General features: G+C 48.8%; 1 protein-coding gene across 5 annotated transcripts in view; it reads left to right on the top strand.

The window, feature by feature from the left end:
* Positions 1-27,963, top strand: part of CTDP1 (CTD phosphatase subunit 1) — an 81,195-nt gene that overhangs the window by 37,839 nt on the left and 15,393 nt on the right. For 2 of the 5 annotated variants that reach the window (XM_070512809.1, XM_044744008.2), the window contains exons 11-12: positions 5,198-5,360; positions 24,679-24,869. The exons of 1 other annotated variant lie outside the window; for it this stretch is intronic. In XM_070512809.1, coding sequence (XP_070368910.1) covers positions 5,198-5,360; positions 24,679-24,869 — 354 coding nt within the window. The remainder of the gene's footprint in view (positions 1-5,197; positions 5,361-24,678; positions 24,870-27,963) is intronic. 2 more of the 5 variants (XR_011504343.1, XM_070512808.1) reach the window with 2 other exon arrangements.

The raw sequence follows: 27,963 nt of genomic DNA, 5'->3' as shown, positions 1-27,963 counted from the left end.
CTGCTGGTTTGAGGGCATTCCACTTGGGACACCAAGACCATGGGGGAGCCCTGGGGCTCACAGCATTGTAAATATATTTCTGTGCAAGGACAGCATGTGAAACTCTGAATTCCTTTTTATTTATCTATCGTTACCATGTGCTACCAGTTATGAACATTTGATTTTTTTTCATTAAAAGGTTTTATTTTGAGACAATTCTAGATTCACAGGCAGTTGTGAGAAACAACACAGAGAGATCCCATGTGCCATTTGCCCAGCTCCCTCAATGGTAGCATCTAGCAAAACTGCAGCCCAGTGTTACAGGAGGGTGTCATCTCTGATGCGGTCCAGATGCAGGGCATCCATCGCCCCAGGGCCTCCTGACACTGTTGTATAGCCACAGCCATCTCCATCTCTGCAGCCCCACCCCCAGACCTAACCCACAACCATGATCTGTTCTCCATCCCTCTACTGCCGTCATTCCAAGAATGGTTTATCAGTGGACTCATGTGGTGTGTGACCTCACTCAGCACAGTCCCTGGAGATTCGTCCACGTCGTTCTGATCGGTTGTTCATACCTTTTCACTGCTGAGTGTTGTTTCATGGTAAGGCTGTGCCACAGTTTCTGTAACCGTTGACCCTTTTGAGGACTTATGGGTTGTGCCCAGCTTGGGGCTGTTATAAGTAGCTGCTACAACCATTTGTGTAAATCTCCATTTCTGCGATGTGAGTGCCCAGGGTGTGGTTGCTGAGTTGTGTGGTGAGTGTATGTTCCGTTTCATGAGAAACTGCCCACCTTTCTAGACTTGCGGTACCGTTTGACACTCCCCTAGCAGTGCAGGACGGTTTCTCTGCATCTTCGTCAGCATTTGGTGTTCACCATTTTTTATTTTAGCTGCTCCGACAGGCCTGTGGTGACGGTGTGCTTTGGCTTGTGCCGCCCTCACTCGGCGGTGAGCCGCGCTGGACTTTCTCTGGGCTGTTGTGCTTGTGCGCATCCTCTTCAGTGAGGCGTTTCCTTGTGTCTTCTGCTCATTTTCTCAGGGGACGTTCGTTTTTACTGGTGAGTTTGAGAATTCTTTATACATTTTAGATCCTAGTCCTGTGTCAGTTATGTGGCTTGCAGATATTTCCTCCCACTCTGCAGCTTGTCTTTCTGTCCTCTTAGCAGAGCTTTGGCAGAGCAAAAATTTTTCATTTTATTGAGGTTCTGTTTATCAGTTTCCTTTTCATGAGTTATGCATTTGGCGTCAAGTCTAACTCTTTGCCTAGTCCTGGATCCTAAAGATTTTCTCTTATGTTTTATTCTGAAGTTTTATAGTTTTATGTTTTATGTTAAGTCCGTGATCCATTTGGAGTTAATTTTGTACTAGATATGCAACTTTAGGTTGGGGTCATTTTTTTGTGCCAGCACCATTTGTTGAAAAGGCTACTGTCTTTCGTCTGTTGTCTTGTTTTTGCATTTTTGTCAAAATTCTGTTGAGTATCTTTGTGGGTCTGTTTCTGGGTTCTCTGCCTGTTCCTTTGATCTGCAGGCGTTTCTGCCTTTTTCTTAATCTTGGGGGAAACATTCAGTCTTTCGCCTTTAGGTGCAATGTCAGCTGTAGGTGTTCTGTTGATGGTCTTTATCAGGTTGAGGAAGTTCCCCTCTCTTCCTACTTTTCTGTGAGTTTTGTCATGAGTAGGTGTTTAATTTTTCAGACACTTCATCTCTATTGGTAGGATCGTGCCTTTTCTTCTTGGGCCTCTCATTCAAGTTGTATTTCCCTTATTGGTAGAGTAACATCTCTCACTGCTTTCAAGACTTTGTCCTTGTCTTGAAGTTTGATTATGATGTGTATTAATGTGGATTTGGGGGATTTATCCTGTTTTGGATTCACTCAGCTTCTTGAATCTGAAAGTTTAATGTCTTTTGCCAAATTTGGCACTTTTCCAGCTATTGTTCTCCAGGGACTTTTCCAGCTCTGCCATGTTTGCTCTCTTCTGCTGGGATGCCTGTGACTCAAGTGTTGACCCTTGTTACCCGCCCACGTGTCCCTAAAGCTGTGTTTGTCGTTTCCTTCTCAGTCTCTGTCCTCTTGTCATTCAGATGGAGTGATTGCTGTGACTTCTCCCAGCTCAGGCATTGTTGCCTCCGTTGTGATGTTGAGTCCGTCCAATGTGTGTGTTTGGTTTTTATGTTTTTATTTATTCTTTGCATCTCCTGTTTCTCTGCTGAGGCTTTCTATTTGCTCATTTCAAGAGTGCTGGTAATTGCTGGTTGAAGCCTTTCATCATGAGGCTTAAAATCCTTGTCAGAGAATCCTTTTGTCTCCATCATCTCAGAGTCGACATCTCCTGATGGTCTTTTTCATGCAGTTTGAGATCTTCCTGATCTTAGTATGATGAGTGATTTTCAGTTGAAACCCAGACAGTTTCACATCTCCTTATGAGAGACTGGACCTAATGTAAACCTCTGTTCTGCTGGCTTCCTCTGGCTCTGCTCCAGCAGCAGAGGTGGAGGCACCACTCGGGTAGGGTTGGGGGAGTCCAGGCCCCCACTTGGCCTCTGTTGACGCCTGAGATGGCAGTCATTGTTACTGCTGGGTGGCCATGAGAGTTCCAGGTCCCCCCATGGTCACTGCTGACACGAGATGGTGTCCACATTACCACCAGGTGCTGGTGAAACCTCGCAGTCACTGCAGGGTGGGGGTGGACGTCCAGGCTGCCGCCGCCATGGTCTCCACTGACACTCAGTGGTCAGGGCTCATCCCTGACTGGTGTGGAGGAAGGTCCTAGCTCCCCACTTGGCATCTCTGGGACCACTGGCAGGGGCATTGGGCCTTGCCAGTGGGTCAAGGGGTACAGTTTCTGTGGTGTTGGCCTGAAGTAGAGCAGTTATTGTCTGAAGGTTTTCTGTCCAGCAAGGTGGCCCTTCTCCAGGTCCTGTCCTGGAGAGAGCAGGCTGCTCTGGGGGCTTTGTGTCTGCCTGTTTTGTTTCTGGGTTGCCAGCCTCTGGGATGTCTGAGCAGAAAGGAGCGAGAGAAGTCACTGCTGTGCTTTCCTGGCCCTGGGGGCCCAGCCAGGCTGCCTTCTCCCCGCCCTCGGTCGTCTTCCCTGTTTATCTGTGAGGGTCTTGGGTTGTGTTTGTGGGAGGATAGAGAAAAGCAGAAGTCCAACTTTTGATTTCAGAAATGGACAGTGAATCTTGTGTTTTTTATTTCCTCTCACATTTACGTTCCTGTTTTTCGGGAGACGTGGGAGCAGCGTGGTGTAAGGGTGAGAGCTGGCCTTGCGGCTATAGGAGCCACAAGCTTTTCGTCCTGTGGTTTGTCTACCAGTGTTTGCCCTGTTAGAAATTAAAACGGAGACATCTTTTAAATACTCATTTATTCATTCATTTTAAAATAATAATAAAATGTTACCTGTTAACATGACACTTTTTTAATGAAAAATAACTATTTTCCAAAACAAAAAGAAATATAATGAGAAGTGTGGCTTATTTTGCATTTTTGGGAGTCACTCTGGCTCAGTGGAGGACAGTGGTCCCCCTGCCTGTGCATCAGCCTGTTGTCATCTGTTGTTTGGTGGAAATATAGGAAGAAATTCTGTCCCCCTCTACTGTGTCCTTGGAAAAGGGAGAATCTTGCAGATGCCCTGAGGGGTCTTGGGAGCCCTGGATTTGGTGACTCATCTACAGCGTCTTACGACTGGAAGAGAATCGTGCCTTTGCTTGTGCACATGAAGTCGTCACACCTGTGGACGCTGCAGCCAGGGCCCCTCCCAGGCCTGCAGATCAGGTGCAGCCCAGGCTCCACCTAGGCTCCTGATCAGCTACCATACAGGGATATACTTGTTCTCACGTTTCGTGTTTTGGTTAAAACTATGAAACGGTTTTCTCTGAAGGGAGACTGTAGTATGTTTGTTTTTAGTAAAAAAATACTTTTGGCATTTTTCCATATTTACAGTAGGAGCTTTGGGTGGTTGGAGCTGACGGTAAGTGGGTGTGAACTGACGTGTGCCCTGGCGTCCACGTCGGAAGATGGGATATGAAGCATTTGAGCTGTGTGAATACTTGCTGGTGGGTTGGCCAGTGGTGAGGCTAGGAACATAGTCCGACTTGTGAATAAACAGAGACTAGCATTTTTTAGGTAGTCCTTTATATTCCTGGGTGAAAAAAATCTTCCCTTCATTAGATAACATGTGGTTATCCTAATACATTGCTTCTGCCTAATTTTGTAGTTTAGATTTTAATACCCCCATTTTTCTTCAGAAAGTTTTAGTGCCTTGTCTTCCGTGTCTTAGCAAGTGAGCATGTGGTTGGTGATGGCAATGAGGTGCTGGAAGCTTCCTTGCTTGGCTCCCGACCCCACAAAGCAACTGACCCTAGAAAATGCCAGCTGTCACAGAAACCCCTTTAAATTCTGACAGTCATGACATACTTAAAAGCACGGCCACGAAACCTGACGCGAGGAGATGAAGCGTGTCTGTAGAGGGAGCTCTGAGAGCCTGTTTCAGATGAGCTGTAATTGTGACACAACAGAGGAAGCACTGTGACTTGAGCATGCTGTTGGCACTGGCACAGGAGCATCCTTGAAATAGAAGGTTCCTCTTTGCTACAGTGACATTTAATAATTTAAGAAAACTGGCGGACATCATTCTGAACCCTCCCTCCCTGGCTTTCACGGGCACGTGACTTTAACTTCAGCCCAGTACAGTCCATTTTCTTAAATTCACCGTCACATTTTTTTCTATTTTTATAGCCTGGATAGTGTAGAAATGGTGGTTTGGTGTTTTGGTTTTTTTAATCTTAGGACTTGCTTGACCTTATTTTGAGGATAAAATAACATTTCCTACTGGTTTCTAGGAAATTGTTCGTCGTCTCTCTTCGCATTTTCCCCTTTGTTCTAAAATGAGCAGAGCCAAACGGATGGTCTCTGTGAACATTGGTGGTTTTGTTGACAAAAGGAGGTAGGTGTTAGCTTTCAACAAGAGGAAACGTAAGCACGATTGGTCACTCAGCCTGGCTCAGCTAGCAGATATTTGATTTAGTAAACAAAGTCTGATAAGCATAAGTAGGTACTGTTGACAAGACCTGGTGTTTTTTCATAAGTAAAATACTCTCTGTTTGTATGTATTTGTTTGTTTACCTATTCCAAGAGTCAGGAATCTGATTCAGTACTGAAAAGGTGAATTCAAACTGACTTTCCTCATCTGGGCCCTATAAAATTCATTTCAGAGTTGTTCAGCCACATCAACAGCAGATGTTTGGTGAAGAGCTGCCAGATAATCAAGATGGAGAGCAGCCTGGTCCTTCTAGAAGAAAGCGACAGCCCAGCATGTCAGAGACAATGCCGCTGTACACACTGTGTAAGGAGGATTTAGAGAGTATGGACAAAGAGGTGAGACACCTGGCGTGCCAGGATGCGGTGCCCACAGACAGTGGCCATCGTCCTGGTGGCCGGCACCACTAGAACTTGTGTGCACCCGCGCATCCCAGGTAGAGCTGAAATTCTGTGCTCACGCACTGGTGTGTGTGGTTCTGGACTAGCACTTTTGTTTTTACTAAGAGATTTGCAACAATATTAAGTGATGTATCGGCAACATTTACCAATAAGAACACTTTTAAAAGTCAGGTTTGTGGTTCCATTGGTGGGGCCAACCGAGCGATTTTGTACCTCCCCTCTCTCTTCCCCAACCCGAAGGACACGTGACAACCTCTGAAATGGTCAATAATAAGGGAGTGCTCCTGGCATTCGGGGCCAGGGATGCTGCTGAACAGTCTGCAGTGCATAGGACAGCCCCCCACAATGTCAGCAGTGCTGAGGGGGAGAAACTCTACATCACTGCCTTCTCAGGTGAACACACAGATTTTTAAAACACACACAAGTTACAACTGGCAATTTATTGTGGTATCTTGTTATTACACCATTAAATAGTTTTAGGCAATGTACGTGGAATTTGTGTTTTCTCAAATGCTTAATTGTGGGAGTAATGATACTAGGAGCCTGAATCCATTTTGAGTCGAAGATTAACTACAGTGGGGATTTTCATTAGGACCAAAACCCTTCTAAACTACAAATAATCCTGTAAGTCAGTATTGTCATCTGTCTCCTCGTTCATCTTTAAAGACAACAGAAGCTTACATGTCGCCCTGTCCTTAGTCCCACTTGTCCCGTGTCCTGTGGGGCCCTCCCCCTAGGCCCTGTATGCCCCTCGCCTCCTGTCACCAGCCAGGCCCTTGAGGAAGGGGCACGCCTGTGGGGTTTGTAGGTGGTTTATATGTCGTTCTTGGGCTGACTGTTCTGTGACAGGACCCCTGTAGAAACCACATCACTCATCTTGAGTCCTCATAGCTCCTCTTGGAGTTCCCAGCCAGGCCCCTGCTTAGGACGGAAGCTGTCCTCCTTCCCTCACGTCTTCGTTCTAGAGACAGATAACCAGCCACAGCTGCTCACCCATTTGGTGCTACTGTGTGGTTAGAAATCGGTTTTCATGGGGAATGCTGGGGAGAGCACTTAAGTAGGAAAAGCAGCATTTCGGTTTATTTTCAGCAATAGCCAAAAAAATGTGAATGGGTATATTCAGTGTACAATCTTGCTGGCAACTCAGATTATCATCTTCAGGGAACAGTTTGTCTTGTGAAGACCCTGTTTTCACATGTGGCAAATTCCTCTATTTACCGTTTTTTCTCTTTTTGAGCACTTAGCTGGTATGCATGCTGTTTTTTGTCTGGTAAAAATGTTTTCTCTAAAGCAATTTCCTCACTGTTACTTCTTTATCTCTAAGCCCAGACTCCTTGCTCTAGGATATTTCTTCCTCCTCCTAGGGCAAGCTACCGCCTAGGGGGCCCTGGGAAGTGGTGACAGCGGGTGCCTCACCTCTCCTCCTGGCCGCCCATCCAGCCCACAGTCAGTTATGGCGGTTGTGTTTACTGCTGCAGCCCGTACAGACAGCACCCAGTCAACTTGAAAGCAAACTCGCCTGTCTTTTCTCCTCAGAATGAGGGAGCAGTCAGAAGAATTGCAGTTTGGGATGTGCACGCTATGGCGGACTGCAGGAAAACCCAGAGAACACAGGACGAGCTGCTTTTATAGGGAAAGGGGGAGGGAGGGGCTGTTCTAGAGCAAGGTCCGTTAGGGAGAGGAACAGCTCAGGGCGCGAACAGCTCCTCATTGGCTAGGCTGCAGCACTCCTCATTGCCTGGGCCATGGCGCTTCATTGGCTGGGCTGTTGCCAGGTAGGACAGCCCAGATTTCTCTCAGGTAGGGAGGGAAATCTTCCTTCGGTGGTATAGTACAATCTTCCTGTCCGAGGTGCAAGCCGTGATAGGGCATGAGAGCTCCCCTCCAGGCCTTCCAGCTTAGTTAAGGTTTCTCTTATTACTTTCCACGTTTTCCCCTTTTGATCAAGGTCTTCCTCTGAGAGCATCACTGATGAACAGTCAGGTTCTCTGCACATGGTGGTCTTGTCCCCTGGTGCCAGGAAGGACCTTTCCTGGTTCTCGTGTCCCATTTTGGAGGGAGGGTGCATAGTGGTTAGAAACCATTTAAGCCACATTTGAGTAACAAGGAGGGTTAGGAGGGAGAACTCTCAGGCATTTTTCATTAAAGTCTGTATTTCTCCAAGGTCGTAGGCATTGGAGCTCATGTCAAAGTGCTGAGCTAACGTCACCTTACTGGGTACATCATTTTTACACAAGTTCGACTGGCAGTAGATATAGAACTTCACAACAAGTGTACAGAGTAAGGTTAAGAGCACTGCTATAGGCCCAGTCTGCAGGATGGTTCTAAACCAGGAGCCCAGACCTAAAGGTGCCAGCTGGACAAATCAAGACACTGGATTGTCAGGTGATATGTGTCTGCTCTCTAATCTTACATAACTGGGTTTCTACTTCCCCAGAGGCATTTAGGCATGTGCACCAGGAGGTTTTCACCACTGCACAGACACCTTCCTGCTCAGCAAGTAGATCATCAAGGGCTGTACAATTATCCAAAACTACCTTGGCCAATGAAATGAGTTAAGCGACCATTCCTGAGCTGAAATTGCTTTGACTCTAGAGTCAGCCAACCCTTCCAGAGTCAGGGAGAGGTTCCTCATCATTTGTTTGTTGGCACTCACTGCAATCCACAAGAGGAGCTCTTCCCACGGACGCAAATTCAGAGTCACAAATGCCTCCTAGGAGTTCTTGTTTGGGGCAGTGATGGAGATTAAATGTGTGAGACCAATGAGAGGTCTCTGGTTGGTCATGCAGAGAGAACAGGGCAGTGAATGTGGCAAGGGCACATCATCCTTGTATTCTCCAGCTGTCAAGGCACGAGTTTCCCAAGCATAAAGGCCATTACTGACACCACCACAGATGAAGATGTAACCAGGGGATGTGCATAAGGCCCCCGCATAAGTGACATCATCTGTAGACCCGTTCATCAGCATAGAGGCATTAGCATTACATAACCTACACTCAGGTGCTATGTTGTTACACACCGAGAGGCTGCCTAAATACATGGGTAGATCAAAAAATTTACAAATGGGTGCCGGCCCCGTGGCCAGGTGGTTAAGTTCGCGTGCTCCACTGCAGGCGGCCCAGTGTTTCATCAGTTCGAATCCTGGGCACGGACATGGCACCGCTCATCGAGCCACGCTGAGGCAACATCCCACATGCCACAACTAGAAGTACCCACAACTAAGAATATACAACTATGTACCAGGGGGCTTTGGGGAGAAAAAAGGAAAAAAATAAAAATTTACAAATGGCCTGGGTTACATTGGTGGCCCCACATAATTTTTCATACAAATATTCAGAAGATCTTGTTTCCCTCCCCCCCCCCCAAAGTCTGGGTCAAATTAAAGCAAAGAACAAGTGTAGCTGGGCTTAGCTCCCTGACTCAGTAAAATGGGCCAGCAGATCAATTTAGACAAACAACAGCATCTGGAATCCCAGTGAAATTGCTTATAGGGTGAACTAAGGAGTCATTAGTGTTTTGGACAGATGGAGGTTTCTGACAGCAAATCCAGCAATCAGAGAAGTTTCCCCCTTTCGAAAGGGACTGGGAAATGCAAACAAGGACATTGTCCTTCCAGGAAAGGGAGGAAGAGAATAATGTAAGAAACCACAGTGGGAAGAGGGTATACAGGCCTGGTCCGGTCATCTTGGGAAAGCTGTCTGCCTCAGGTGTCAGCTGCTTCTCTTCTTAGTCAGTTTGATTTGGAGATCTCCAGTGTTTGTACAAGACCAGATGTTGGGTAGAGGCTTCTTGAGCTCTGAGATGAGTACCCAAGGCTCAAGTCCCTGAAGCTTGGCTGCCCTCTGCATAGTGAGAAGGGCCTATTACAGTCCCTTCTGAGGAAATTTCAAGGGCAGTGACATTGGAAATATCAGTTTGGAGTATTGTAGCTAAGCGTTTAAGGAAACTGGAAGAATTTAGGATCCAGTCCAGTTTACAGATATAACAAAACCTTAAGGACAATTAATAAGTAGAATTTAATATCTACAGAAGTGCAAACATAATTCCTTTCTCCACAATAACCGCCATTTTTTAAATAAAGATAATCATAGTAAAACCAACTTGTTTGTATTAAACTTGGCCTGATTATGTATATAAAATGCAGCAAAAATAGTGATTGACCATATAAGCTGTTTTTTAAGATTGCTATGCTGAAACCTTGTAAGTAAGGTACTAGGCCAGTTTTTCAAGTAGTTCCTTAAAGCTGTCTGGCCATATCTGAGTCTGTGTAAGTCTTTCTTGAGTATAACATTCTAGTCAAAGCCTTGGTAATGTAGCCAATGTTTCCAATTGTGTTTTGTTACAAGGAGAACAGACCTTCCCTGAGCCCATGCAGATACGTACATTGTCATGAAAAGAGTATTCTTGAAAAGAGTACTCAAGAGTTTCCGAATTCAGGAGGGATCAGGTAGAGAGAAAAAGTAAATGTTTCAACACTTATTGCATAGAAACCCTTTACCAAACATAGATGGCTTAAAGGAGAGGAGAACAGGGGTCCTTGAAATCTGGCACACAGAACGTTAATCTGTCTTTCACTTGAGTTCCAGAAAGTCACTCCCACTTCGGTGTTATGGTCTCTTAAAGTCATCAAAACCTGTATTCCAGAGGACTTGTCAACTTTTTTATGAATCTCTTTGAAAATGAAACATATTTGTAAAAGCAAAAGAGTTAAACAGTAACAATCTATAACTGACAAAAGACTTTTTTTAAAAAAAAGGCAATGGGTAAAATAGAATTCATAAAATTTGGGTGTTTTTGTGACATACATTTTAGATACTAACTAGAATTACAGGCAATAACATTATATTAGGACATATCAGATTTTTAGGAATTTTATATAATTTCTATAACATTTTTCAGTAACACCCATACAGTATAACCTAAAAAAGTTTATTATTGCTTATTTGACCATGCTTCTCATGTAATTAGTAAGCCTAATTAGTGTAATCTCTCTCATAAGGAGAGGGAATAAATATTTTGAGATGTCCCAGGTGCCCTCTGCAAGATGCCAGAATTACATCCTGGTTAGAAAAATGTCATTTAGAATTTCAGTATTTGGGGAAGCTTGTCAAAAATATCAAAAGTTTTGGATGCTTGACCAAAAAGGATCACAGATCATTATGAGATAATACTGAAGTAGCTATATGACTAAAGTAACAGTAACAAGTTTCAAAGACAAACACAAAATGTTACATGGTTGTAAGCAAAACTTAACTCTTTGAATGTTAAGAAGACTCAGTTCTCTTAAGTAATTAAAGACCTGATAGAAACAACACAGGAAAATATTTTGATAAACACAAAATCTGTTTTCTAGACATATTGCTTAAAGGTAAAGAAGCTTTCACCAGCAGACCAATAGCCCAAGAAACCTTGTCCTTTAAACAGAAAAGAAAGCCAATTTTTGATTATGCATCAGCTTATTTTGATATTAAAATTGATTCATTCCAATCTTAGCCAGCCCTGACTGCTCAAATTTCTTCTCCTTCAACAGAATGCATTCCATTCCTCATACCTTCTTTTAATGAAACACACAGCCTACTTTCCTTGCATACAGAGATGTTTCCCTTTTATGTCTAGTAGCTTTAGTTACATATACTAGAATTTTTAACCTTTAGAATCCCCAATTCTTCGTAAAAACTAAGTAAGCAGTTGTGAACTATATTAGCATTTGCAGCTTGGTGAACTTCAAATACCTTTTATAGGGCCAGCCCCATGGCGTAATGGTTGAATTCCGCACGTTCCACTTTGGTGGCCCGGGTTCACATGTTCAGATCCTGGGCGCGAACCTAGTCTACTCGTCAGCCATACTGTGGCAGCAACCTGCATATAAAGTGGAGGAAGATTGACACAGATAGGTCTGTCTTCCTCAGCAAAAAAGAAAGAAAGAAAAAGAAAAATACCTGTTATAAATTTCTAGAAATATGTGCTGTTTTTTTTAGAGAAGATTTCTCAGTGTGGCATAAAACATGTTCAGTAATAGATTCAGATATGCTTAGTTTCTCTACAATAGGAAGCCAAAAGTTAGAGAAACTTATATTCAGTAATTAATGTTTTAGTATTTTATCTTGTTTGGAACATGATTTGGGTATTCAGTTATTTAGTTTAACTTTGTATAAACTTTGATCTTATTTATTTTAATTACTTGCTTTTAATAATCATGCTTGGATTAGAAGTTAAATAGCCAACCATCCTCATAAGTTACTTTCTTGCTGATAAATTTTGTAAGAGACAGCGTGAGCCCTAGTAGATTGACTAGTAAATCCAGGCAGAGAAAAAAGCTGCACATTTGCTTTATACCCAGTACTAACAACTCTGAAGACATACCTGTTTTTATTTACACCAACAACCTTAAGTTAGTTTCTCTTCACTGAAGATTAGTCATAGATCAGTGAATCTAGAAAGCATTTAAGTTAGTTTCTGTTATATTTTTGAGATTTAGGAATGCTTAATTTATATGCATTTAATTTCAAGCCAATTTAGTAGATCTTTTTACAAATCAATTCTGGCAATACTATCTGGAGGTAGAAAAATATCTCATCTCTATAATGAACATACGTAGACACAGACAGACATGAGCAGAAATCTCATAGCTTTCATTTTAAAACATTTAGCCCTGTCTCAAGTACAAAACCCAAGAATAGTTGAATGCAAACTATATTTCTGACAGATGGACTGAGGTGAGGTTACTTGTTCAGATGGCCAAAGTCTTTTACTAAACATTTCTTTTTGCATCTTGTAACGACCCTTTTAGAACTGTTTGTGGGGTCATTTTGTCTAATATCACAAGTCTAGAATGATTGTTATTTGAATTTTTCCTTCTAGTTGTTTGCTCCAGTTAACTTAAAAATAGTAGTCAGGGCTTCAGCCTTTGAATCCTCAGAGGGTCTCATTTTAAAGGGGCAGCTTTTCCCAGAGGGGAAGAGAGGAAGGTAGCGTCTGGGGCAGAGCCTGGGCACAGGGTGGCTGCTGGGGTGGGTCTGAGACAAAGGACTCTGGAAGACAGACGGGACAGCACCTGAGACAGAGAAGGGGAGGAGAACACAAGGCCTCAGAAGCCACTTTGTTTCTCCTCCGTTTTTCAGTTGTTTTGGCTAATTTAGACAAGGTTTCTTGTAGTGAGTTGATTTTAGAGCTTCGTGCGTATCCAGAAGCCCCAGGCACCAAAGAAAATAGACACACCATTCATTTTGCTTGACTTTAGAGCCACAGTCTTTCAATTGGGTTTTAAGAAAAGTGAGTTTGGGGAGTTGACAGTTCCCCAGAGTGGCCATCGTAACTCCGGACTGCTTTTGGTCTGTGTGGGCCACTTAGTTAAAAATGCACAGGTAACGGGCCCCAAAGTTCTTAAACATAAACCTGGCCAGGGTCCCTGAAGGAGGGTTTCCATCAGAACGTTTAGATGAGTAGGATCCCATTTCTGAAATTTCCTCTGAAAACCCAAGAAAGTTGCTGGATTCCTAGCCCTGATCCCTGAGGGAATCTGAAAACAAAAGAAAAACCGGATTCTCTGCAGCCCCAGCCCGAAAAGGAACCATGCACAAACAGAACAACCAAGTACTCGCCAAGGACAACGCCTTGAAGCGAGAGGACAAAGTCCCTCCCTCTGGAGGACACAGCCTCCCCCGATCCCGAATAAAGTCAGATCTCAGAATGCAAGGGAGCAAAGCTCCAAGTCCCAGAGGAGACCCAGCAAACTGGAAGCAGGCGGCAGCCTGCAGACACGACCAGTGCAGTGGCTCCTTGCAGGCACCTCGCTTGATTCTGGGGGTCGCTGTCTCTGTGTCGCCTCCTGGACCCCACTTTTCTGGCACCATATACGTCAACTTAAAAAGCAAATTCCTCTGTTATTTTATCCTCAAAACAAGTCTATCCAAAAACAGCCCAAATAATTGCAACTCAGGATGTGAGTGCCGTGCACACCACAGGCACGTCCAGAGCACACAGGAGGAGCTGCTCTTACAGAGAAAAGGGGGAGAGGCAGAGCTGTCCTCAAGGAAAGTCCATCAGGGAGAGGAGCAGCTCAGGGCGGCAGCAGCTCCTCATTGACTGGGCCGCGGCGCTTCTCGTTGGCCGGGCTGTTGCAGGTGGGGTGGAGGTCTCCCCTCGCCAGTAAAGTAGTTGCGCTTCTTGTTGCTGTCAACGTGGATGTGATGGGGCTGAGAGCTCCCCTACAGGCCTTCCCATCTCCAGTTTCGTTAGGGTTTCTTTTACTAATTTCCACTAGTGAGAACAATTTTAACACTTGTTTGATCCATATCGGAGAAGATGAAACCTTAATGTGAAATAAAGTGTTAAATGCAACTTGTAGTCACTCTGAAACATAATCTTTGCTTCAGAAATAAAAATTAGCCTTAAGACCTTAGATTTGGTTCTTCAGGAGCAAGAAACATTGAAAGAGAAATCCTGGACTTTGGGATCCAGCGGGCACTGCACTGTTGTTTCATAAATGGAGTGAGAATAGGGGTTTTGTGTTCAGTAACGCTAAGGAGTTCAGCCTCATTCTTGGTGATGTCGAGGCCAGAGAGAAACTGCTCTGGTGTCCGGCACTGACAGCGTGGGCGTCAGGTGACCTGGGAGGTGGGAGGGTGTGGTCAGTGCTTTCTGTGGAGCCCGAGCTGACCCTCTACCCCCCGCTTCTCTTTGGGGGCTCCTGGGTCTTGGGGCACCATGGCCATCTGCATTTCCCCTGCGTGGCATGGCAGGTGAGGGCTGCAGGGGCTTAGAATTTGGAAGCTGAGAAGAGTTGGGAGGGGAACGTGCCTGGGAGGGGCAGTAGATGCCGTGTCCCATTGTCTGCAGCTCTGCCTGGAGCTGACCTGGGCTGTCATCCCCAAGGCCGCAGGAGATAGCTCCCCATGGAGTCACAGCGGGCAGCCAAGACTAGAGAGGCGTCTGCATCTCCTTGAAATTCAGTAAAACACGACAATTTCGTGCTGCTCGAGATGGGCGCACCTGGGCCCTGAGCCTCCTGGCGGCCTCAAAGAGGATGGTTGGCCGGCTCACAGTGCAGGGGTAGCACGTGGTCTCAGAGCAGCTTCCTCAGTGTACCCGGTCACGCCAGGTTTACACAAGGGACGTCCTGTACTGACTGCAGGCCAGCAGCCTCATCATAGGAGGACCCAGCTCTGTCCTTCACGAGTCTGTGCCCTCAAGGAGGTGGAGACCCCGAGGTGTCAGGAGATGCTGTGGGTGTGCAACAGGCACATCTGTGATTTGTCTCTGTTGGTCAGCCTCACGGGCCCCTTGTAAAACGCACCCGTGCCCAGAGAGTCCTGGAGAGTCTCCCAAGCAGTCTCACCTAAGGGGCCGGGGGACACACGGACCCCTGGACAGCCGATTTAAACAGGTCAGGCTTCCCCTGCATCACTCTGTTCCTGAAAGCGCTCACTCGTCCTGAGCCGTGCTCTGTGAGGTCTTAAAAGTGAAGTCTGAATTCTTCCTTCCACTTCCTCGAGTCCTGCAAGGCGTCTGCACTCACACCACGAGCTTTAGACAGGCAGGAAGGAATTAATACAAATCATGATAAAACAGAGGAAATGTGAACAGATCAAGTGCTCACCCCACATGCAGCTTTCACTGCACCTTGATCTAAGGGCAGTGACTGCGTCCTGCCGGCCCTCGTCTTCACTGAGAATAGAAGGAAAGAAAGAGCTTTAAGCGCATAGGTAAATACTGAAATAAGTTGTAGGAGAGAATCCAGAAGGCCTCTTGAAAGCTGGCATGGGTCATAAAGGACAGCTCTCCGTCCCCGCTGGAGTGTCAGTGTGTTTTGTTTTCTAAAGAGATTCTTGTTCTTTGGAGATAATTCAGAATAGATTGCTTTTTCAGCTTCATTCTGATTTCTGTGGAAATTTGTATACGTTGGAGACTTAACTTAGATGGCCTCCTTGTTGTGTGTTCTCTCTTGATTTATTGCAAATTATCTTTCAGTTGAATGGCAAAACTTTTTTGCATGATTTCCTTCTGTGGACTGTCTGCTGAAAACGTTTATTTTAAAAATGGTGAAGTTCTAGGAATCCTAAAACCCACCTCAGGTCACCCGGCATGGTTTTGTACGGTTATGACGCAGTGTTACTTGTTTCAGTAAATGGGGGTTCTAGGAAATGTGATTGAAAAACTTGACCTTGATCACCTGTGCCCTGTCCTGAGGCCCCTGTGCTCACCCGTGCCCTGTACTGAGATCCCCAAGCCCACTGTGCTCTGTCCTGGGGCCCGTGTGCTCACCTGCACCCTGTACTGAGGTCCCCAAGCCCACCATGCCCTGTCCTGAGGCCCGTGTGCTCACCTGTGCCCTGTACTGAGGTCCCCAAGCCCACCATGCCCTGTCCTGAGGCTCGTGTGCTCACCTGTGCCCTGTACTGAGGTCCCCAAGCCCACCATGCCCTATCCTGAGGCCCCTGTGCTCAACCTGTGCCCTGTACTGAGGTCCCCAAGCCCACCGTGCCCTGTCCTGAGGCCCGTGTGCTTACCTGTGCCCTGTACTGAGGTCCCCAAGCCCACCATGCCCTGTCCTGAGGCTCGTGTGCTCACCTGTGCCCTGTACTGAGGTCCCCAAGCCCACCATGCCCTATCCTGAGGCCCCTGTGCTCAACCTGTGCCCTGTACTGAGGTCCCCAAGCCCACCGTGCCCTGTCCTGAGGCCCGTGTGCTCACCTGTGCCCTGTACTGAGGTCCCCAAGCCCACCATGCCCTGTCCTGAGGCTCGTGTGCTCACCTGTGCCCTGTACTGAGGTCCCCAAGCCCACCATGCCCTATCCTGAGGCCCCTGTGCTCAACCTGTGCCCTGTACTGAGGTCCCCAAGCCCACCGTGCCCTGTCCTGAGGCCCGTGTGCTCACCTGTGCCCTGTACTGAGGTCCCCAAGCCCACCATGCTGTCCTGAGGCCCGTTTGCTCACCTGTGCCCTGTACTGAGGTCCCCAAGCCCACCATGCCCTATCCTGAGGCCCCTGTGCTCAACCTGTGCACTATCCTGAGGTCCCCAGCTCACCTGTACCATGTCCTGAGGTCCCCACGCTCACCTTTGCCATGTTCTGAAGGTCTCGTGCTCACATGGGGTCTGTGTGAGGTCCCCACGCTCACCTGTGCCATGTTCTGAGGTCTCGTGCTCACATGGGGTCTGTGTGAGGTCCCCACGCTCACCTGTGCCATGTTCTGCGGTCTCATGCTCACATGTGGTCTCTGTGAGGTCCCCACGCTCACCTTTGGGATAACCCTGAGTCTGTTGTAGTTGTATCTTAATCTACCAGCGGGGGCACCTCAGACAGGCTATGATCAGCGTTGACAGGTGACAGATTTACAGAGTGCTTGCCTGGGGTAAACTGAGACCACATCCCGTGCCTCCATGACCAAGATGTCCCGAAGCACGTGAATCCGCCTTCAGGCCCAGGCACCTCTCCCAGCCGCCCCTGGCAGCCCCTGTCCCCTTCATTTCCGTCCTTGCATCCTCACCCGAGTTCTCTTAATGCAGCTCTGCTCCTGTCACCAGAAGGCCCATTGCATCGTAACCGGCAGCCTGCCCCAAGCTATGTGTTTATTGAGACCACCATTGTCCTTGCAGCGCATCAGGCAGCGTGCTGGCCTGTAGATCAGCGTCCTTGCAGGCCAGGGTCTGAGACAGAATCTCCTCTTTACTTGTTTCAGAGTCACAGAAGTCTATGCACGTCTAGGGCAATCATCTCTGTTCTTAGTTGTGTTGTTGCCAAAGGGTTATACTTTGTGTATTGTGGTTCACACAGAGAAGGGATTTTTGCCAAGTAGAAGTTCAGTGATGTGGGCCTTGGCCATGGTTCAGAGGACACGGTGAGGGTGCCTGGCCCAGCCTCCGTGTTCCGGCCTTGTATGTTCGCACCACGGGCATCAATATCGTTTCAGCACAGTGGCAGCTTCTGTCCTGCGTGAGATTGTGAACTTTGTCTTATAGTGTGGATGTTTGTTTTTGTTGAATTTGTCAGTGTGTTTCGCATCAGTAAGCACTGTTTCTGAGCCGAGCAAGCTTGAGCCTTGTTTTCTGTGTGAGCACATCAGTACATGTCACTAGAGAGAGTGAGGCCTCAGTCCCAGATTGCTGCCTCCTGAGCTCAGGGGCGGCTTGGTACCACTAACCAACATCCTAAGTGGTCACGTGACCCCAGGTGGTCAGAGAGTGGATTTACTCTTGAGTAGAGTGGATCTACTCAAGTGGTTTTACTCTTGCTCCGAGACTTCTCGCAGTCCTGGGGGCCGCCAGGTGATGATGTCAGCTGAGGCTGCCACCTAGCACGCTCTCCCTTTGGCTTTGCAGCCACACTGGGTGTGGGGCTGGTACATCGGGAGATCTTCACTGAGTTGCTTTTCCCACCCCTGACACGGGTCTGCTCTGTGCTGGCGGCAGATCCTGTTTTGTAGTTATTGTAGTCCGAGTGAGATAGGCACATTTTCCATTGGCGTCACGATGTTGAGAGGAAGCAAGTTTATTCCAGAAGTACCAAGGGCCCAGGTCCGGGAGTGGTGGGAGCCAGCGCAGGCCTTCTAGTTTGTGTTCACAAGTCAGGTTGTTATAATGCATTCATGCTTCTTTGCCCAAATTAGGGTTCTTCTTAGGATTAACGTAGTCTTCCCCTCTAGGTGTGATTTTTTAGGCTGTCATTTCCTGAGGCTGTCTGTCCTGTTGTAGTGTTCCGGTCGCTGGTGACCAAGTATATCAGCGTGCTTGTGTTGTAAGGCAGATATGCAGGAACAGTGCAGGCAGGCGTGCCCGCAGCATTTGCTCAGCGCAATGTTGCCCAGAGGCTGATGAGCAGGTTTTGTGGTGGGACATGGGGTCGTGTGGGAGGGCAGCTGGCGGGGCATGTGCACCCAGGCTGCGCGGAGTGGCCTCCTTGACCGCTAGCAGCCAGGGGAACAAAACAGCAGAAGGGTCTGCCCCGGAAATGAACTCCTGCGGTGGGAGGGGTGAGGGAGATGACAGTTAACGTAACAAACAAGCAGCGCACGTGGTGGGAGGTGGCACATGAGGGGAGTGGGGGGGAAGATGGAGCAGGAGGGCCTGGGGTGGGCGCTGTGGCCCCGCCACGGCAAGCACAGCGGTTAGATTGTTGTCTTTGGCACTTACTGAACAGCACCCGGCATTTTTGCAGCTCCGCGTACAGGACGGGTGTCCAGCCCCCAAGCACACTGAGCCTGAGGACGACATCCACGGCCTTTGGGAGGCTCCTTCCTCCGCCCGGCCACCCTTCTCTGCGTCCAGCATCGTGATCTGTTTGCCGGACGCACTTGCAAATGCTTGTCTGTCTGACTTCGCCCTCTCCTCTCCTCCTCCTGCTTTGTTTTCCTTCTCAGTCTGTCTTTAATGGGCTGTTCCTTAGAAATTGATGCCATTCTTACTCCTTCTGATTATTTTCTTTGTTGATCTGTCTTTAACTGGCCACAAACTAGAACTTGATTGTTGATGTTTGCCCCTTTTTTGAGGTTAAGAAGTTTTTGTGGTGGGATGTGTGGATTTCGTCTCCAAAATAGAAGAAAAGTTCTGCCCTTCAGGTAGAAATATGCAGCAATCTATTCTAAAAGTTAAAAGTTTAATATATTAAAACATAAAATTTGCATTTAGGGTCAGAAAACTACGTGAAGTATTAGCCCTAAATAATCAAAGATCCAGTTGATGAGGCTCCTGAGAAGCGCGTCGTGATAAGCGGATGAGAGCGTCTGGTTGTTGGGAGGAAGAGGGAAGCAGCGCTGGTTTCTGGGCTGGCCAAGGGGGTTGAGCCCACGACAGCGGCCAACATCTCAGACGGAGTGGGAAGGATGGGCAGGACTGAGGAGTCAGCACGGGGTGGTGGAGGGGAGGTGCAGCCGGAAACACCAGCCTGGAGGTGGTTCCCTGGCCTTCTTCCTCTGTCCCTGGCTCTGACCCCCATTTTTTGTTTGGGGGCAGGTTTGTCTCCTTTTCCCCCGGCTCTGCTCTGAGCCAGCCCATCATGCAGCTGTACCACCAAAGAGTATGGGGCCCCTTGTCATTTATTTCTCTTCCCTCTTTGCCCCATGGGCAGCCCTGGCCACACAGAATTGTGCAGCAGCTCAGGGGCTCAGTCTGAGAGAAGGGCACCCCTAATTCTGCATACGAGCCGACCCAAGCCCCAGGCTCACCCGTGAGAGCACAGACATGGAACACACCCAAAGAACGCGTCAGAGGCCGTCAGACTGACCTGTGATGGAAATCCAAGGGCGTGGGATAGACAGCGTGGCAAATGTCTGTAACTCACGTCAGAATCGACGCAAGGCAAGACAGAACTGCCCCTCTTAACCTAACCAGCTGGGTCACCTGCTAAAACACAAACCCCTGTTCTGCAGAGGTTCTAACAGGATGTAATATTCGAAATGTCCAGGGCACAATCTGGAAGTTACTCAACATACAAAAAGCAGGAAACTGGCAGATAAACAAGAGATGACAGCAGATGCCCCCAGGGACAGCCCAGACACTGGGATTCCCAGGCCAGCTTGAGGACTGTGCTCCCTGGGGAGAGGTAAACAGCCTTGGAGTGAATGGAAACTATGAAGAAGAACCAAGTGGAAATTTTAGAACTGCAAAATACACTCAGTTAAGCAAATTCACTGAAATTTGCCAGAAGGACCCCCAGTAGAATGGTGGTGACGAGGAAAGACTCAGTGAAGACAGAGTTACAGAAATTACCCTGAAGAACAGCAGGAAAACAGTGGGGGAAATGATCAGAGCCTCAAGGACGTCGGGGTCGATATTAGAAGTTTACCGTTTGTGCCATGGAGTCCTGAAAGAGGGGAGAAAGGTTGGTGTGGAAAAATACTTGGAGAAATAATAGCTAAAAACCTCCAAAATTTGACGAAAGGAACATATTTACCACTTTCTGATGCTACAAACTAGTTTGGTCTTTGTAGAATTTCATCAGAACAGAGTCACGTACGTGCTCTGCATCTCACGCCTGGTCGCCTCTTCCCCTGGGGTCAGAGCAGGCTGTGTGGACGAGACCACAATTGAGGAGGCCCTGAGGAGTGGTGGAGCTCCTTTTTCACGTGTTTGGTGAGGGAGTATGCCAACTAAGGCAGAGGAATGCAAAGACTAAGGTTGTCTTTGGGGGGTTTATGTGGGTAAGCAGCCTTCCTACAATTACATCTCACAAAAAGTCAATGTTAGAGAATTCTGTGTCTTAACACAGTGTTGTGTTGTGTTTTAGGAGGCAGGTGGCTCTGCAGTTGCTGTCGTGAACTTCCAGATATCTTGAGAGAATTAGCACGTATTGGCCTTTAGAAAAAGACGTTGAGATTGAAGATTATATGTGAAAATCACATCGTAAGATTAGGGGAGTGAAACAGGGAGACATATCGTAGTTTGCTTCTCAGCAGTCAGTGGGAGAGCGGGGGCTGCAGCGCGCATGGCCAAGGGCGAGTGAATCGTCAAGAGCAGGCAGCTTTCCTGGGACCAGGTGCCAAGACTGCCTCCTCATGGAAGGCTCAGAGCCCTGGGGACCAGGAGAGCAGTTCCTCCACTGCCACCTTCCAGGCCCAGTGCGGCATGAAGAGCAGACCTCGCTTGGTGTTGAAAGCCTTAGTGAGCTTGGGCAGACCATGCCTTGGTTAACTTCAGAGGAGAAATTTCCCTTTACTGTGTCTTGGTTCTATCACGAGAGAATGTGGAACACTGAAGAGAATGGCTGGGATGTTTGTTCCTCTGGCCAAGGAAAGAAGTACATTTACACTGGTTCCAAATACCTTTTAGGTGGCATCATTCCAGGCTTAATAGAAATTTATTCCCTGCGGCTGGAGATTAGAAGTCTTGTCATTGGTCACTTGAATGGTGGCCTTTTTAAAGGAGGTGCTGTGTTGAGTTATTTAGAATAATTTGTTCACAGGCGTTTCTGCACATCTGTCCCTCACCACCTGACTCTTGATCTTCTGGAGTCGCCAGGATTCAGTTTCTCCATCTCTGATCTCAGCCAGCTTTTATAGTACGTTCATTTCTGTAGGGACCGGGTGGGCCAGATGCCCTCTCTTCACACCTTCTTATAAAACAGCAGAATGGTGGGAAAAGGAAAGAGCTGGCAGCAGGACTGGAGTGAGGCCTGAGGCCCATGTGCTGTCTCCCCACACCTGACAGGGCAGCCGGGTGAGGTGGCTGCTGCCCCTCCTTGCCGCTTGTCCCTTCTCTGCCTCGTGCCGATTCCATTTCTTCTCTCCTGGTTCTCCCTCCGCCGCCGACATCACTCCATGGTCAGAGGCTGTGACGAGTTTTATTAATTCTTCCTAACCCTGCATCTTCCAGGTAGCTTGATGGGGGCGTTTCCAGTAGGGTTTGATGCTACCCACGTTTGCCCTCAATTTGAGAGATTTCAGTACTTAATTCAGTATAAAATGGATTTTGTTTTTCTCTTCACGTGATTTTACAATATTTATCTTAGCACCTTTAAATAATATTCATAAAGTGAATAGTTCATTCCGGATTACTCTTTTTCGAGAAGTGCAAAGTTACCTTTTTATAAAAGGCAGCCCTGGAAAGGTGTCTGTCATTCTCAAGCAGATGCTTTTCTACGAGTGATGCAGAATGAGGGAGAGCTAACGTAAGCATAATTTAGGGAAGGTCAGATTTTATTTGACTGTACGAAACATTTCTCTACATCTGAACACCAGCAGAATGAGCATGCACACTGGTTAGCTGCCCGCCAGACTCTCAGTGCTAACATGTGGGTTGAGCCCTTGCAGCCTGGTGTACGTGTGCCTCTCCATTAGCCCGTGGAGGTCACCCCGCCATCTCTGAGGTGCTGTGATTGTGTGCTTTGGCAATCAAATTTAAAATAACTGATTTTTATATTCCTACTTTGCTCTCAACAAGGTGTGATGGAGAGTTGAGGGCCTTAAATATTTTCAGGGCAAAATTTAATGGAATGTCCTAATAGCAGTTTGCTTATCAAAATAGAGTGAGTACAGCCCATTAATAGACCAGCGAAGGGGCCGGCCTGGTGGCACAGCGGTTAAGTTTGCACGTTCCTCTTCAGCTGCCCGGGGTTCACCAGTTCAGATCCCAGGTGCAGACCTACCCACCACTTGGCAAGCCACGCTGTGTCAGGCGTCCCACATGTAAAGTAGAGGAAGATGGACAGGATGCTAGCTCAGGGCCAGTCCTCCTCAGCAGAAAGGGGAGGATTGGCAGCAGATATTAGCTCAGGGCTAATCTTCCTCAAAAACAAAAAAATAAACCATCAAAGTGTAAATGCAGTAACTTCTTAGAATTAACTAGATGCTTTTTTTGAATGCTTTCAGTTTAGGAGCAAACCTGATAAGACGTTTTACGTTTAAAAGTCTTGTGATGACCTAATGATGCGGCTACCACTTTATTTAATTAATTGTCAATTAAAATGTTTCTGTATTTTAATTTGTAAGGTCAGTGTGCGTTTGTTGTTTCTTAAACTACATGTTGATGTATTAGAAATTGGAGGCTGAATGATTTAAAGGAATTGACACTGACATGAGCTCTTTGGGTGTGACTGATGGTTTCTCGTCAAAGCTGCACTGTATTGGGTGCTCTCTTTAATTTAATCAGAGATTTTTTTAAAAACCAGCCAGTCTGGTTTCAGTGCCTTATTCATGGTGTCCCGTGTACTCGCAGTCTGTTGTGGTCCATTCACTCGCAGAGAAGTTTATCAGTCCTCTCATAGGCCCAGCAGGGGGTGGACTGTGGAGGGTGCCGACTGTGGGGACGGGTCCAAGAGCCCCACAAGCAGCTGCGTGGGGCACACATGCACCGGGAGGAACAGCTGTGCAGGACCCACGTGCACCTGGGAGGAACAGCTGTGCAAGACTCACGTGTACCTGGGAGGAACAGCTGTGCAGGACCCATGTGTACCTGGGAGGAACAGCTGTGCAAGACCCACATGCACCTGGGAGGAACAGCTGTGCAGGACCCACGTGCACCTGGGAGGAACAGCTGTGCAGGACCCACGTGCACCTGGGAGGAACAGCTGTGCAGGACCCACGTGCACCTGGGAGGAGCAGCTGTGCAGGACCCATGTACACCTGGGAGGAGAGGCTCTGCAGGGCACACTTGCAGCTGGGAGGGAACAGTTGTGCAGGGTCATGTGCACCAGGAGGGGCGTGGGGAATTTAGGAGCTGAGAGGCCGGCAGGGGATGGAGGGTGTGCATGTGACCCTTTGTGAGTAGGAGCTGCAGTGGGTCCAGCCTTTGGGGAGGTTCCTGGGATACCAGCGAGCGGGCAGCGTTCTGACCCATTGGGAGCCTCCCCACTCAGAGCCCCTTGGAAATGGGTGATTCCATTGGAAGAAGGCACAGTTCTCGTGAGTTAAATACAGCATCTGACAGCCTTCACTTCCTTTATGTGTTTTCTGGAGTTAGCTGAAAACCCGGTCTTTCTCAACTTCATGTATTTTTTAAATTTCACGTTTAAACAGCCATTACATTCCTGTGGTTCAGAATTCAAAAGCCTGAAATGTGAACCTCTGTCCTCTGGTTCCTTCGTTCTCCTCGCTCCTGCTGCCTGTTCGTTGCTTCTCTCTGTCCCTGTCCTTGCTCGTTGACCTCAGCATGTGGCCAAGGGCCTGCGCCTTCTGTCCCATGACTTTGTTCTATTGCCCTTACTTGGCATGTCCCTAAATGTTTCAGCCTAGGGTCTGTCAGAGAAAACAAGCCCCATCTAGTGCGTCTCCCAGGACGTGGCTGGCACCCTCCCAGACTGCAGGGCTCCTCCTGGAGAGCAGTCATCATGGCGTCTCTTTGACCTTGAGCATTTTGAGAGAACGCCTTCATTATTCACCGTAAAATCTGTTAGTGTGCTAGAGATAAAATGCCTGTTAGGGTCATGCAGCAGGAAGTGACTGTCAGGCTCTCTGCGTGGCCTGCACTGGGGTCACACTCGGGGTTGCAGGCCCCCAGCAAGATGCCACAGAGGAGGGGCAGCCTGGGCCTTTCCTCTCTCCATTGTCCATGCCCTGTGCCTCACTTGCGTCCCTCGGTGCTGTTTGTAAGGCTCGGTCTAACCGCAGACCTCAGTGCCGGGGCCTGAAGCAGGAGCAGACGCGTAGCCTGAGCAGAGGTTGTGCTGGAGGCGTGTCTTCATCAGCGATGAGAAGCAGAGTCTGTGCAATCCGCCGTGGTGTTGCCATTCCCTTGGGGGAGGGGAGGCGATTCCTTAGAATCATGTTACGTGGATTCTTTAGGAAGTTGATCTGTAAGCATGCTGACTCTTGGCCCTTTGTCAGGTGGATGACATCCTAGGAGAAGGCAGCGATGACAGCGACAGTGAAAAGAAGAAGCCGGAAGAGCAGGAGGAGGAGGAACAGGAGGGGGCACCTCAGCCCAGGGAACCCAAGGCCCCGGGGGCCCACAGGGGGCACACGCTCGAGCCGACATCATCCAGCGAGAGGAGTGCAGCGGATGGCCGGGGGCCCAGGTGAGGGCGGGCCCAAGTGAAGGTGGACTCAGGTGAGGGCGGGCCCAGGTGATGGTGGACAGGCAAGTATGCAAGTGAGGGCGGGCCCAGGTGAGGGTGGACAGGCAAGTGCACAGGTGAGGGTGGGCCCAGGTGAAGGTGGACTCAGGTGAGGGCGGGCCCAGGTAAGGGTGGACAAGCAAGTGCACAGGTGAGGGTGGGCCCAGGTGAGGATGGACAGGCAAGTACGCAGGTTAGGGTGGGCCCAGGTGAGGGTGGACAGGCAAGTGCACAGGTGAGGGCAGGCCCAGGTGAGGGCGGGCCCAGGTGAAGGTGGACTCAGGTGAGGGCAGGCCCAGGTGAGGGTAGACCAGCAAGTGCACAGGTGTGTGCAGTCAGGTGCCCGGGTGAGGGCGGGCCCAGACTTGGGCGGGCAGTCTAGTGCACAGGTGAGCGGCCCCTGGTGAGGGCTCGCAGGTGTGAGGCTGCAGGCTGCATGCTGCCCCTGGGAGTGCCAGGCACCGTCTGTGTTTGTCAGCACACTTGCTGTTAGGTTGCATCTTCCCAGCCCCCTTCCACACGTCGTCGTAGACTGTAATGTTTGAGTGCATCGTTGTCATGGGCAGCAGTGGGTGGGAGGAGAAACCTGAGGACATCTGTGTGTGGTCCTGAGAGGGCAGAGGTCACTCTTGTCTGCTTCAGGAAACATTTAAATTATGTAACAGATTCTTCAAACTTGTAACATTTTCAGAATATTACGTTCATGCTGGCGTGGATTTTTATTAAACTTTTTATGATTTCCGTTATTAGGCAGATTTAATTTTTCCCCTTCACAAGGTGCTTTGTGTCTCTTACAAGTGTAACACACACAAGTGTAACACGTAGACAGTTGTGACCCACACTGCCTATCCAGCCACGCACGAGTCTCCCGGCCCTCATCCCAGGTCACGCTGGGAGGGCCCCTGGCTCCTATGTGTAACCAGCAACCCAGGCCCCCAGGCCCCAGCGGGAGCAGGAGCAGCATGCCGTGTGCCTCTGCGCCCCTCGCTGTCCACAGACAGCAGGCCTGGGTGACGCCATCTCCATGTCATGGTTGCCACCGGCTTTTCCACGTGTGTCAGTAGCCTCTGCTGGTGAGCATTTGGTTGCCTCCAGACCTTTGAGTGTCTGAGACCACGTAGCAGTGAGGACTGGATCCCGCGTCTTCTCACACCTGCAGGGACGCGGGCGGTGTGGGTGTCGGCAGCGCTGTTGCCCTCGTCCTTTCCTCCCTCGGTGCCGACGGCGTGATCTTGTTGTCATGGCTGTAACGTCTGTTCCTGGATCAAGTGGGCGCCACAGCGCTGCTCCCTTCGCAGGCCCTGTTGTCTTACTTGGCTCGATAATTACCCCGGCGCCTGTTTGCTCGTTCTCCTCTTTTCTGCCTCTGAGTCTCCCACCCCCAGTCCCTTGGTTCAGTCCTCCGGGAAGTGGCAGCCGCCTTCTCAGCCGTATGTGCCCTGAGCCTCCCTCAGAGGGTCCCCAGCACCCAGGAATCCCTTCGCTGCCTCTCTGGCTTACATCCCGTTTCCTGGCTCCAGGGTCTTTTTTTGTTGTTCTCTCACTTTGGTCGAGTACATCTTCCAGCAGCATCCTGGAAGCAAAAACACCTTGCCTTTCATTAAATGGCTTCGCCTTATCCACGTCTGGTTGATAGCAGGAGGCACAGTTCTCAGATGGGATCCCTTCCCTCAGAATTCCAGAGGCTCTGCTCCCCTGGCACACAGCTTCCCGTGATGGGACCCGCGCCGTGTCGAGTGCCTCTTGGGGACTGGGGAAGTCTACGTCTCGTCCTTGGTGTTGGGACATGTTTGGGTGCCAGGCTGTGGGGTTGTTCCCTGGCCATCCAGTTGTCTCTGTCTTGCCCTTCGCCAGGGCTGCCCCTAAACCCAGCCAAACCTCTGGTGTGAAGAAGCCTTGTCAGTGCGGGCTGGCGGGACCACCAGCAGTAGGAGCAGGAAGCACGAGCTGGGTCTCGAGGGTCTTCTCAGCCGCGTGGCCGTGGGCGAGTCACTGAAACTCCTGCGTCTGTTTCCTCATCTTGACACGAGTGTGACAGCGATGCCATCTCAGGGCGGTCGCGGGAGTCATGCCGTGAGTAGGTGCCAGCACGGATGGCACACGCAGCGGGTACTCACCCACTGCTGGGTCTGATTTTACCTGGGGGCTCTTTTCTTTACCTGCTGAGTCCATTCACCGCCTGTCTGGTCTGACTGCTAAGCCCTTCTGTAGGTGAATGAACAGCGTTTTTACAAAGGTATAGCTTACTCAGGCAGTTCAATTACAAAACAAGATCAGGCCAGAAATTTCAGCAACAAATGGAGATAGAACTTAGGCAGTCATTGTTCCATTTGTGGGAATTACACAGAGAACATGGATGGATAGCAGCTGTGTAGTTTCGCAAGAAGGCACACGCGGCCCCTCAGGACAGTCACTCTGTGCTCACCCGTTGTGAAGCGTGACTTTCCAGCGTTGTTGAAATGCTGGTAAACTGTTTTAGGAGAGAACTCTATATCAGTGTTGGGTGATGAGAAGCCTTACATGGTCACTCTGCTCAGCTGTGTTCATCTCTCTGCAGGCCCCATTGGGGTCTCTGATGGTGCTCTGAGGAAGGGACCCGAGGAGCGGCCCCTATGAGGAGGCTGACTCCCCACGTGCTCTGAACCCCTGGTAGCGTGCTGGCTGGCTGCCAGTAACAGGACGTCTTCTCACTGATTGGCAGCATGCTCTGGTTGTGAAGTTTTTAACCTGATATTTTTTTCTCTATCAAGTGAAAAGAAAGAAACTCAAAGCATTTTTCACTTAGACTCAGAAATGCCTGACCAGAGCCCGTAGGGCCTGTGTCCCCTGGTGGGACGGCGGTGTACACAGGACACTCAGTGGACTGAGACTGAGTGTGACGCAGAGCACGGGGTAACATCCTGCTTAGACTCAGAAATGCCTGGCCGTGGCCCGCAGGGCCTGTCTCCTGGTGGGATGGCGGTGTACACAGGACACCCAGTGGACTAAGACTGAGCTTGACTCAGAGCACGAGTTCACGTCCTGCTTTGTCTCTGGTTTTACTGAGTTATCTGCC

Source organism: Equus asinus, chromosome 7 (genome assembly GCF_041296235.1).
Source record: "Equus asinus isolate D_3611 breed Donkey chromosome 7, EquAss-T2T_v2, whole genome shotgun sequence".
NCBI classification, from domain to species: Eukaryota; Metazoa; Chordata; class Mammalia; order Perissodactyla; family Equidae; genus Equus; species Equus asinus.
Note: the sequence above shows the minus strand (reverse complement) of the source record. Positions and strands in the feature narration are given on the sequence as shown.